This window comes from Cervus elaphus, chromosome 5 (assembly GCF_910594005.1).
Source record: "Cervus elaphus chromosome 5, mCerEla1.1, whole genome shotgun sequence".
Classification (NCBI taxonomy): domain Eukaryota; kingdom Metazoa; phylum Chordata; class Mammalia; order Artiodactyla; family Cervidae; genus Cervus; species Cervus elaphus.
The window spans coordinates 96,618,398-96,630,305 of NC_057819.1; the positions used below are offsets into that span (position 1 = coordinate 96,618,398).

The window sequence follows — 11,908 nt, forward strand, 5'->3', positions numbered from 1 at the left end:
GGTACATTAAGACAGCTCCTGCCTTAAGAGGCTTGCAAACTGTAGAGGTGATTAGATGTAGTAATCTAATAATTAGCATAATTATATAAAAAATCTAATGACATTTGAATAGTGATTTATAGCCTTCATAGTCTGAACCATAGTGATCCTTGCAGCTTATGACAGTGACTGGGCAGGTATTATTATTCTTTACATGTGGATGTAGAGGCTGAACCTCAGTCTTTCTCACTTGTCCTCTCACGGTCAGTTGTTTAATTGGGACATGAACCCAATATTCCTGCCAAAGCAAAATGAAATATACAAAGTGGTGATTTGAGTAACGTGGCTCATAGCTGTTACAAGATTTCTGAGGGGAGGAATTTCCAGAAGGAAAGATCTAGGCAGCTTTTTGGAGGGGATGACGTTGGGGATGGGTCTCCAGGTATACCCTAACTGGTGACTGCAGTCTTCAGTGTATGAGCTCATGTTGGATGTGAGGGCGTTCTCTTGCTGAAGAGTTTCCCCAGGGCAGCTTTCATGACCCTATTTCTCAGAGTATAGATGAAAGGATTTAACATTGGGGTCACTGCGATATACATCACGGTTATCACAGCATCCTTTAGGCTGTAGTTAGTCAGAGGGCGGAAATACATGCCCATGACTGTCCCATAATACAGAGAAACAACTGTGAGGTGGGAACCACAGGTGGAGAAGGCTTTGAGCACACCTTTGGTGGATGGAACCCGTAAGACTGTGGAAAAGACCCAAACATAAGAGATGACAATACATAGTAATGGCATAGAGAAGACACCAACTCCCAGGTACATCATCTTCACGTTAAAGTGGACGTCAGAACAGGACAGCTTGAGCAAAGACGTAATGTCACAGTAGAAGTTGGCCACTTCCTGGTTTCCACAGAAGGACAGGCTAGCTGTGAGCACAGTGTGGGGGAGGGCATTGCCATTTCCAATCACCCAAGACCCAGTGACTAGCAGGACACAAGTCCGTGGGTTCATAATTGTTGTGTAATGAAGTGGGCGGGTGATGGCCACAGCTCGATCATAGGCCATAGCAGCCAGGATGTAGCTATCTGTGTTAGCCAAGGCAATCATGAAATACATCTGTGTTAGGCATCCTCCAAAGGAGATGGCTTTGGTGCCCAGGAGGTGGTTGGCCAGCATCTTAGGGATGGTTACAGAGGAGAAGAAGATGTCAACAAAGGAGAGGTTGGCAAGGAGAAAATACATGGGATTGTGGAGGCGAATGTCAGAGCGAATGGCCAAGATGATGAGCAGGTTTCCAATCAATGTGATGGGGTAAATGAACAAGAAAAGAACGAAGAAGAAGTCTTCTTGTTCCTGATGACTACTAACTCCTAGGAGGAAGAAATCCAGAACAGAGGAATGGTTTTCTTCTCTCATAGCTCCTTTGTTAGCAAGGGAAGAGAAGAAACCAGAATTTTTAGTGAAGTACTGTGTCTAATATATTCTTTATTCACCACATTGGATTGCCTGTTGTTATACTTGGGTATGCTAAATTCAGAGATAATTAATATTTGGGGAAAATGATCCCTTTTCATTAATCTAATTGTCAGAGAGCCTTTGACACATGCTAAGAAGATCAGTGATGCCCATCTGCCTGATTCAAAACCTTTGATTTAATCATTTAACAATTAAATTTCAATTTGTATGTGTTAGATACTTTGTAAGGCCTTGTAGAAAAACCATGAGCATGTCAAAAATATGGTTGTTTATTTACTCGACATATATAACATAGTGTCTGCTCTTAGGGACCTTATAACTTCATGGAGAATCCTAAATGTCACAGGATTATTGTACATGAGAGGAAAAGGACAGCGTTTTAGAGTATTTGAAGAAAGAACTTCAGTACAAAGAATGTGTTGTACATGGAGCATCCTGGATGATTAGAAACTGTTCCACTGACTGATCCCAGAGCCCAGGTGGTATCAGGTGTCTGCACTGGTGTTAGAAGGTTGTAAATCAAAAGATGGGCTTCCCAAGTGACTCAGTGGTAAAGAATTCACCTGCCGATGCAGGAGATGCAGGAGACACAGTTTCAATTCCTGGGTGGAGAAGATCCCCTGGAGTAGGAAATGGCAACCCACTCCAATATTCTTGCCTGGAGAATTCCATGGACAGAGGTGCCTGGTGGACTGCAGTTCATGGGGTTGCAAACAGTCAGACACGACTGAACGACTGAGCACACATATGCAGATCAGAAAGACAACTGGGAATAGGTCCTAGCAAAGCAAGCCTAGTAAAATCCCTCCTCAGGTGTTCCATTTTTGAAGTATATGTTTTCTACTACCTCTTGGTAGGTTTTACCTCTTTTCCAAACCTTTAATTATATATAAGCACAACACTTTGTTTTGCCTCCCTTTTGTTATTTCTTTTGGTGACTCATTCAACCCCATTGTGGCTTCAGCTACTGCTTAGTAGACTGTCTGATCAACATCTGTACACTTGATCTCTCTTTCCTTTATTTCCACATTTGTTTTACTGTGACATGTCTAAGAATCCCTACACACTGCATATACAACCTAAATAGTTTGCAAGGTTTTTTGAAAAGGAAAGCCTTCTTTATTTTTATCTCTTCCAGAGAGACCCTTGTGGAATAGTGTTCATTTTGTGTACCTATAAGTTTACACTCAGTATTTCTTGAATTATACCCAGGTTTATTATATGGGCTTCCCACATGTGGTGTACTCCTGGGCATACTCATCCAGTTTTCCCTTACCTCTACATCCGATCTTGTTGATTTAATTTCAAATAATTGGTCTATAACCCAACTTTTCTATTTATTGTCTCTGTGCTTTAGTTTTTTTAAATTAAATTTGAATTGGGGTATAATTGCTTTACAATGTTGTGTTAGGTTCTTCTGTACATCAGTCAATCAGTTATACAATACATATATCACCTCTTTTTTTAGATTTCCTTCCCAATTAGGATGCCAAGGAGCATTGAGTAGATTTCCCTGTGCTGTAGAGCAGGTTCTCATTAATTATCTATTTTATACATAGTAGTGTGTATATGTAAATCCTAGTCTCCCATCTCTCCTTCCCCCATTGGTGTCCATAGTTTGTTCTTTATATAGTGTAATATCGCTTATATGTGGAATCTAGAAAAATAATACAGATGAACTTATTTGCAAAGCAGAAATAGAGACTCAGTGCTTTAGTTTTTTATAAGTATAAATTCTGAATGGGAGTATATTATCAACTCTATAATTACAGTTATTGCTGGAATGATAAGGAGAAAATTGAGATTTGAGATGGGAATAAATGGAGTTTTGAATGTATCTAATATTTATTTCTTTAAAAAATCTGAAGCAAGCTGGATCACTTTGCAGTACACCTGAAACTAACACAACACTGTAAATCAACTGTATTCCAAAAAAATTTGTAGCGAATTTGACCAAATCTTATTTTTGTTAAATCTAGATTATATGTTTTTTGATGTTATGCTCTGTCATTATGATGTTTTAATAACTTTATAATAAGTAAATTTAACTTAAAATATAGATTTCATAGGTTGGATGATCATTGGGTCTAGAGTGTAGTCATGAAGTTGGGTGGTTCAAATCTATTTTTCAGTGAAAGTAGGAGATAGAATGTTCCTTGTGAAGAGGCTAAAAATAAATGGAAGTTATTTACACTGGGAACAGGGACCCAGGGACCAAATACAATGCTCATCTAGGCTTATTTATAGAGATGGCTGCTTATTGAACTCACAATTATATTATAAAATATAAATGTGATTGTGTCTATCTCTTTAAAACTATCATTTTCTACATATCACCTAATAGATGAAGTCTAAGTTTCTTATCATGGAAAAAATCTCAAGGACAAGTTGTTTAGACAGTGAAGGGTACCTTCAGGCAGAACCACATGTTGTATATCTTTATCAGAAGCTGAGAGTTCAGGCAGGGGAATAAGAAGAATTCAATCAGGAAAAGAAATTTGGGGTTATACTGTGGGGAGTTTTGACCAACACAGGCGATTTGTACTTTATTCATTATATACAAAGATAATATAGTGGATATAAGGAGCCTGTGCTCAGGCTTCTCAGTAAAATTAACCTTTTCTGATAATACAGTTATGCAACCTTTTATTTAATGTAAACAGAGAAATTTGGACATGTATTTTAATTGACTGATTCATAAGGCAGTGTTTTGAATGCTTATCTTGTGCAAGAACAACCACAAGGCAATAAAAAAGGTAAATAATGAAAGAATGTAAGACTAGCACCAGAAAAGAAGAGGTTTGTATAATCAACACAGGAACCAAAGAAATGGAACAAGAGCAGAGAGATTCCTGAGCACAGGGATGGATGATAGAGATCCTTAGTGGTGGATGTCAGTGTCTTCATGGGGAGAAATGATTTCTGCAGAAACCCGAGAGAAAGAGGTAAAAAAGCATATGCCCCCGCAGAGAGGAGCCGGAGATGGGAGAAAGGGGGCAGGTAGGGATCAGCATGAGGCTACAGGCGGAGTAAGAACCTCGAGTTCCCTGGAGTTAAGCCAGAGTCCCAGGAAATGCTGCCTGCTAAAATCCACTTTCAGGGAAAGTGTTGAGGCTCTGTGGTATCCGTGGCATGAGTGTGGTGATGCTGAGGATAGAGGAAACCAAATGCTTCCCCTTGTCGTATGAGGTAGGAAACATACCCAAAGGCATCCTCTGAGTGCTCTGAGACTCCCCGATAGGTTGGTGCATCAGTGCTTTGACAATGAAATAACACAACTTCCTGGAGGAGCTTCTTAGCGTGCACCATTGAATGTGGGGGTGAAAGGAGTGCCGTCCTTAGCGCTTTTCTAAAATAATGCACTTGTGAGACTACTAGTATGTGCACACACAAACAATATTACTTTAGAAAGTGGACAGTTCAAGACTGAGACAACCAAATCAGAGCTACTCCATCTCGTCCTGTTTTTTTTTTTTTTTTTTTTTTAGAGAAAGCCCAAGGAGAAGTATTATCAGAAGGGAAGCATGTTCTCTCTGTCTGTCTCTCTCACACACACCCATCAAATCTTGAGGACTTTGGTTCTTGAGCCCTAGTTTTGCTACCATCTCTATTTGACTTTAGGCGATTCAGTTAGTTATTGTTTTCATCTGATAAAAGCATATAATAATTCTACTTACCTCTTGAGGGTTTTATGAGACTCAAAGGAGATAATGCATGTAGTGCAGTTGCAGGTTATCTATCTCATGCTGTCACTGTGATAGAGAGTCACTTCTCCAATAGCCAAAGCCCCTACCTGGGACGTCAGCTCAGATAATGTTCAAGAAGGGTCCTGGTCTTGTGGCCTTCTGGCCTCTTCCACAAAAGGGAATTTTACAGCCACCAGTTCTAGCAGATTCCTCCTGGGGAGTAGCTGTGCTGGAGAAAGTGCTGATAGAAGCTTGGCAGAGTTGGTCCTCTCTTTCTGTGGGAAAGGAGATAGGGCTGGGTTGGTTTGGAAAGAAGGACCCCAAGTTTCCTAATTGTGGAGCAGAAGGGGTGGGAAGAGCTGTCTTGGATGGATACTGGAGATGAGGATTCTAGCTTCCTCTGTAAGGGAGCAAGGTGGTCACAGCAATGAGAACATTTGGAATTATGCAGCAGGTTATAAAGTCTCCTGAAACATGATTTGCTCAGACCTTCATTCCAACCAGTCAGAGTAATTGTGGAGACTCCTTGCGTGCTCCTACAGCTGTGCCCTAATGGGACACAGAGGTTCTCAGGAGTAATTGATCTCAGAGTTCTTCCCTAGAAAAAGGATGGGCTACATCTTCCCAGAGTATGTCTCCAGGGTCAAAGCCCTGGGTTGACCTATTCTGGCCTCTTTGTTGGAAAGTGGGCCCCTGTTCTCTGCCTCAACACAAAATGGAACCAGCCCTTGGGAGCGGTAAAGATTATGGTACAATCACTTTTTTTTTTTTAAATTAGTTGGAGGCTAATTACAATATTGTAGTGGTTTTTGCCATACATTGACATGAATCAGCCATGGATTTACATGTGTTCCCCATCCTGAACCCCCCTCCCACCTCCCTCGCCATCCCATCACTCCAGGTCATCCCAGTGCACCAGCCCCGAGCACTTGTCTCATGCATCCTACCTGGACTGGCGATCTGTTTCACACTTGATAAAAAAAATAAAATACGGATGTCCAAAGGAAAAAAAAAAAAAAAAAAGTAATTAGTAGCAAAAAAAAAAAAAAAAAAGATTATGGTACAATTACACTCCTGTCTTACTTCTAGCCTACACAGAAATCTTTCTGGTGTTAAGTGTGAAACATAATATAATTCTATTTCATCTTTCTCTAGAACTCTATCTGAGAAAAGAGTAGAAATTTGTATTTTAAAAAAGCCTTCTTCCCATGTAGAATGGTGGTGGTGGTTTAGTCACTAAGTCGTGTCTGACTCTTTGTGACCCCATGGACTATATAGCCTGCCAGGCTCCTTTGTCCATGGGATTTTCCAGGCAAGAATACTGGATTGGTTTGCCATTTCCTCCTTATTTTAGGGGATCTTCCCCACCCAGGGATCAAACCTGGGTCTCCTGCATTGCAGGTGGATTCTTTACCAACTGAGCCCCCAGGGAAGCCCCCAGGGTAATCTAAACATGCCTTAAACTGCTGCTTTTTCACTGTGTCCTGGGACAGGTGAGTCTGTGCTCAGGCTCCTCAGTAACATCCCTCCCTCCTGTAGGTGTTGCATAGAGGTTGGGGTTCCTGTGGATACCACGTCTCCATCTTTCCTACCCATTTCTTTATTTTTAAAAGATTTATGTATTTTGTTTTTTGGCTGTGCTGAATCTATTGCTGCTCACAGGCTTTCGCTAGTTGCGGCATGCAGGGGTTACTCTTTGTTGCAGTCTGCGGGCTTCTCATGGCTTTTCTTGTTGCAGAGCACAGGCTCTAGGGTGCGTGGGCTTCAGTAGTTGTGACAGGTGGGCTCAGAGGTTGTGGCTCTCAGACTCTAGAGCGCGTGCTCAGTGGTTGTGACACATGGGTTCAGTTGTCCCAGGACATGTGGAATCTTCCCAGGCCAGAGATCGAACCCTTGTCCCCAGCATTGGCAGGTGGATTCTTAACCACTGGACCACCAGGGAAGCTCCCCATTTCTTTATCTTTTAAGATTTTTTTTTGAAATGGACCATTTAAAGAGTCTCTATTGAATTTGCTGTAGTATTGCTTCTGTTCTATGCTTTTTTTTTTTTGGTTGTGGGCCATGTGGTCTTTAGCTCCCTGACCAGGGGTGGAACCCGAACTCCCTGCATTGGAAGGCGAAGTCCTAACTAATGGGCTGCCAGGGAAGTCCCTTTCCTACCCGTTGCTGGGTGGTCCTTCTGTGTGCAAAAGCCGCTCAATCAGCTCTCATCTCTTCGGAAGGAATTGCTCTGTTTGTATTAATAGGTATAAATTTGGTGTGTCTGTGAGTGATACCATCTTGGTCCCCTTCTCTTTAAGGAAAGTGTGATTTTAGAGAAGAAATACTTCTTCTACTTTTATTTTTTTACCCCTGTCCATGGCCCAGTGTCACATCCCTGAACAATTTACATGACTTCCTGGGAAGCCAGAGATATAAATGTGTGTGACAGCTGTGTTTTATGTTACTGGCGTTCTCTCCTTGTGGATTTCCTTGGCATCCTCTTCAGTGACACCAGATACATTTAGATGGACTGAGCGATGGTGTAAGGATAGTCACTGAGACTAGAAGAATCACTTTGCTGCTTTAAAGTTCGTAACTTCTATGTGAGCCCATATTTCCCATTTCTGTCCTATTGTTCAACTAGCGCTGTGTCCGGAGTGCCCTCTCTAATTGTAAAAATTCTAGCCAAGTCTTCTGCCAGTGCACACATTCTGACTTGCTTATATATCTATCCTTATTATTTTATGTCTCCTCTGCGGGTCAACTTAGCCAGGGGAATGTACTGGTCATGAGGAAAACTGAATTTGAATCCTTATCTGCCTGTTGGTTATTGTTCGGTTGCTAAGTCATGCCTGACTCTTTGCGAGTCTGTAGACTGTAGCCCACCAGGCTTCTCTGTCCATGGGATTTCTCAGGCAAGAATACTGCAGTGGGATGTCATTTTTTTCCCCCGGGGCTTCCTGACCCGGGTATGGAACCTAGGTCTCCTGCATTGTAGGCAGATTCTTTACCACTGAGCCACCGTCCTCTTGAAACACATCAATGAAGTCATTTCACCTTTGGGAGGTTTGGTGTTCTTGTCTGTGTAAGAGGGCTACAATTTTGTGCTGCAGGGCTTTTTGAAAATTTAAAGAGACAATAATTTATGTGATATAGTAAGAGAACATCACACGCACACATGTATTCGGTTGGCCAAAAATTTCATTCAGGTTTTTCTATAAGATCTTAATCAAGAACTCTTAAAAATTAATTTTTCTTGGAGTACAGTTGTTTACAATGTTGTGTTAGTTTCCACTGTATAGCAGAATGAATCAGCCATACATATACATATATCCCCTTCCTTTTGGACTTTCTTCCCATGCAGGTCACCGCAGTGTGTTAAGTAGAGTTCCCTGTGCTATATAGTATCTTCTCACTAGTTATCTATTTTATGCATAGTATCAATAATGTATGTGTGTCAAGGAGTTTTTTTTGCCAACCCAATATATTTGATCTTTAAAGAAATGTCTACTTTTTCTGAAACTGTATGGCACATTTGGAACTTCTTTTGTAGCACTCATCACTGTTTTCCTTGTGTTGGCTATTGTTTCATCTTTTTTTCCAAAACAAGCATTTGCATGCCCACTCGACGTTTTTATGACAACACAATGAAAATACACTGTGCAGTGTGCTTTGATGAATAGAAAATCGAGAGACATAGCTTGACTCATAGGAACATCAAGTCAAACTTGTACAAGTTTCCTTTCCCCCCACCAGAATCCTCATTCTCCATTATGCCCCCTTTTTCTAGAAATTTAGTCATCCTACAGAGGCTCTTAGATAATTTTATCTATTCCCAAACTTTACTTATCAGTGCCACTCTGATTCATGCTCTGTTAATTTTGCTGCAAAGCTTCATATCTTCACTGTATGGTTTATCGAACATTTCCCTGAGTGTGTTCCTCAGGAACCTTTAAAGTCTGCCCCAAATAGACCTGGTCTTCTTAAAATTATTCTCTTGTTATTTTCAATAAAAGCATCATTTTCTAGGGGCTTCCCAGGTGACTCAGTGGTAAAGAATCTGCCTGCAATTCAGGAGACACACTGGGTCAGGAAGATCCCCTGGAAGAGGACATGGCAACTCACTCCAGTATTCTGCCTGGAGAGTTCCATGGATAGAGGAGCCTGGTGGCTACAATCCATGGGATTGCAAAGAGTTGGACACGACTGAAACGACTTAGCACACACTCATGAGGATTCAGAACCGCAGGAATGAACATTTGCATCACCTCCGCAGGTGAGGACCAAGTAAAAGCAGCTTGGCAGCTCCTCTCAGAGATGTGAGCTTCAGGCATGTGATCATCCCTCTGCTGAACTCCTAGGTTCTGGTAACACCATGTACCCCTTCCTTTCCCCCAGTTCTAGTGAAAACAGCTTCTTCTTGCAGTTAGTAACTTTTGGATTATATCAGTATTCATCTTTTATCTTGTTTTAGTCACTTTCAGAATGCATCTATGTAAGTAATTCCTTGTGTTAAGTCTTTATAATTTCTGCTTCCTGAATGGCTCCAAAATTACTTTATAACATACCCAGTATAGGGTAGATGGTAAATAATGTCAAATGTATTCGTGTCTAATCATTATCAGATTAAATTTATTCACTTACATTCACCCATTCTACCTTCACAAACAATTATTGATCACAATGACCAACATTTGTAGAAATAGAGCAAAGTGTTAAGACAACTCTTGTCCTCAAGGTTTTCAAGCAAAGTAGGGGTGATATAACCTAATAATTCTCCAAACTGATGTTTAAGTAATAACTTGTAGACTCCAAAGCATGAAATACTGCAATACTTACCTTCTAAGACAGAGACAAGGCAGATCTTTTCTGTTTATATTATGTACACCTTAAACCATGACTGAGATGTTCTCAAGGCTTCCTAGGTGGCTCAGTGGTAAAGAATCCACCTGCCAAGCAAGAGATGCAGGTTCAGTCTCTGGGTCAGGAAGATCCCCTAGAGAAGCAAATGGCAACTCACTCCAGTATGCTTGCCTGGGAAATCCCATGGACAGAGGAGCCTGGAGGGCTGTGGTCCATGGGGTCCCGAAAGAGTTAGACAGGACTTAGCAATTAAAACAACAACAACAGACATTCTCAACTTTACTCTGCCAGTCAGTAGCCTCATTGGAACAGGATCTAATAACTTTCCTGCCACTCTGCCAAAAGGAGCAATTACATGTATAAATGGATAATAGCTTGTCTCATCAAACTGTTACCAGATTTCTGAGAAAAGAAATTTAATGTCTGTACAGAATAAGGTTACTTGGAGGGGGAGAATATTAAGGCTGACTTTTCAAGTATATTTTAATTGGTTTAGTGCAGTCTCTAACATTATCTCACATTGGTTATGAGAAGATTCTGCTGCTGAAAAGTTTCCTCAGGGCAGCCTTCATGTCCCGATTCCTGACTGTAGATGAAAGGATTTAACATTGGGGTCACTGCGATATACATCACGGTTATCACAGCATCCTTTAGGCTGTAACTAGTCAGAGGGCGGAAATACATGCCCATGACTGTCCCATAATACAGAGAAACAACTGTGAGGTGGGAACCACAGGTGGATAAGGCCTTGAGCACACCTTTAGTAGAGGGAACCAGTAAGATTGTGGAAAAGACCCGAACATAGGAGATGATGATACATAGTAATGGCACAGAGAAAACAGCAGCCCCCAGGTACATCATCTTCACATTAAAGTGGATGTCAGAACAGGACAGCTTGAGCAAAGAGGCAATGTCACAGTAGAAGTTGGCCACTTCCTGGTTTCCACAGAAGGACAGGCTAGCTGTGAGCACAGTGTGGGGGAGGGCATTGGCATTTCCAACCACCCAAGACCCGATGACTAGCAGGACACAGGTCCGTGGGCTCATAATTGTTGTGTAATGAAGTGGGCGGGTGATGGCCACAGCTCGATCATAGGCCATAGCAGCCAGGATGTAACTATCTGTGTTACCCAGAGCTAACATGAAACACATCTGTGTTAGGCATCCTCCAAAGGAGATGGCTGTGGTGCCCAGGAGGTGGTTGGCCAGTGCCTTAGGGATGGTTACAGAGGAGAAGAAGATGTCAACGAAGGAGAGGCTGGCAAGGAGAAAATACATGGGGTTGTGGAGGGGAACATCGAAGCGAATGGCCAAGATGATGAGCAGGTTTCCAATCAATGTGATGGGGTAAATGAACAGAAAGAGGATGAAGAAGACATCTTCCTCTTCCTGCTGACCGCTAACTCCCAGGAGGATGAAATTGAAGGTAGAGGATTGGTTGTCTTCTCTCATGGATCCTTCAGCAGGAAAGGGGAGAGGAATCCAGAATTAATAGTGAAATGCTGTGTATAATGTTCTTTTTAAGCCACTACTTTTGACTCCTGTAGTTGCTGTGTCAATACCTGGGTTTACCAAATCCAGAGATAGGCAGTGCATTGCAGGTAAAACATCCCTTTTGGTCCGTGGGGCTAGCTGACAATGAGCCCTGGACACTCATTCTAAGAAGTAAGTCATCTATGAAGTGCCCATCCTCTCCAGTCCCAGCACCATACCCAAACACCTAGGGTTTAACTATTTAACAGGCAATTAAGTTCATATTTGATGTGCTAGAAACTTTGTTAGTTCTTGAGGCAAAAGCATAAATATGGGAAAAGTGCAACTTACCCATTTTTATTCATATATGGCAAAGACTGCTTCAAGGACCTTAGAACTTAATGGAGAAGCCAGAATCGTACGATAATCTTATCACACATGAAA

At 41.6% G+C, this 11,908-nt stretch overlaps 1 protein-coding gene and 1 pseudogene across 1 annotated transcript; both read right to left on the reverse strand.

Annotated features, from left to right (window-relative positions):
• Window positions 1–461: 461 nt before the first annotated feature.
• Window positions 462–1,400, reverse strand: LOC122693402 (olfactory receptor 1A1-like). The gene has a single exon (XM_043900903.1). The coding sequence runs from the start codon at window positions 1,398–1,400 to the stop codon at window positions 462–464; it is 939 nt and encodes a 312-aa protein (XP_043756838.1).
• A 9,115-nt stretch (window positions 1,401–10,515) lies between these two features.
• Window positions 10,516–11,443, reverse strand: LOC122693403 (annotated as a pseudogene).
• Window positions 11,444–11,908: the final 465 nt, after the last annotated feature.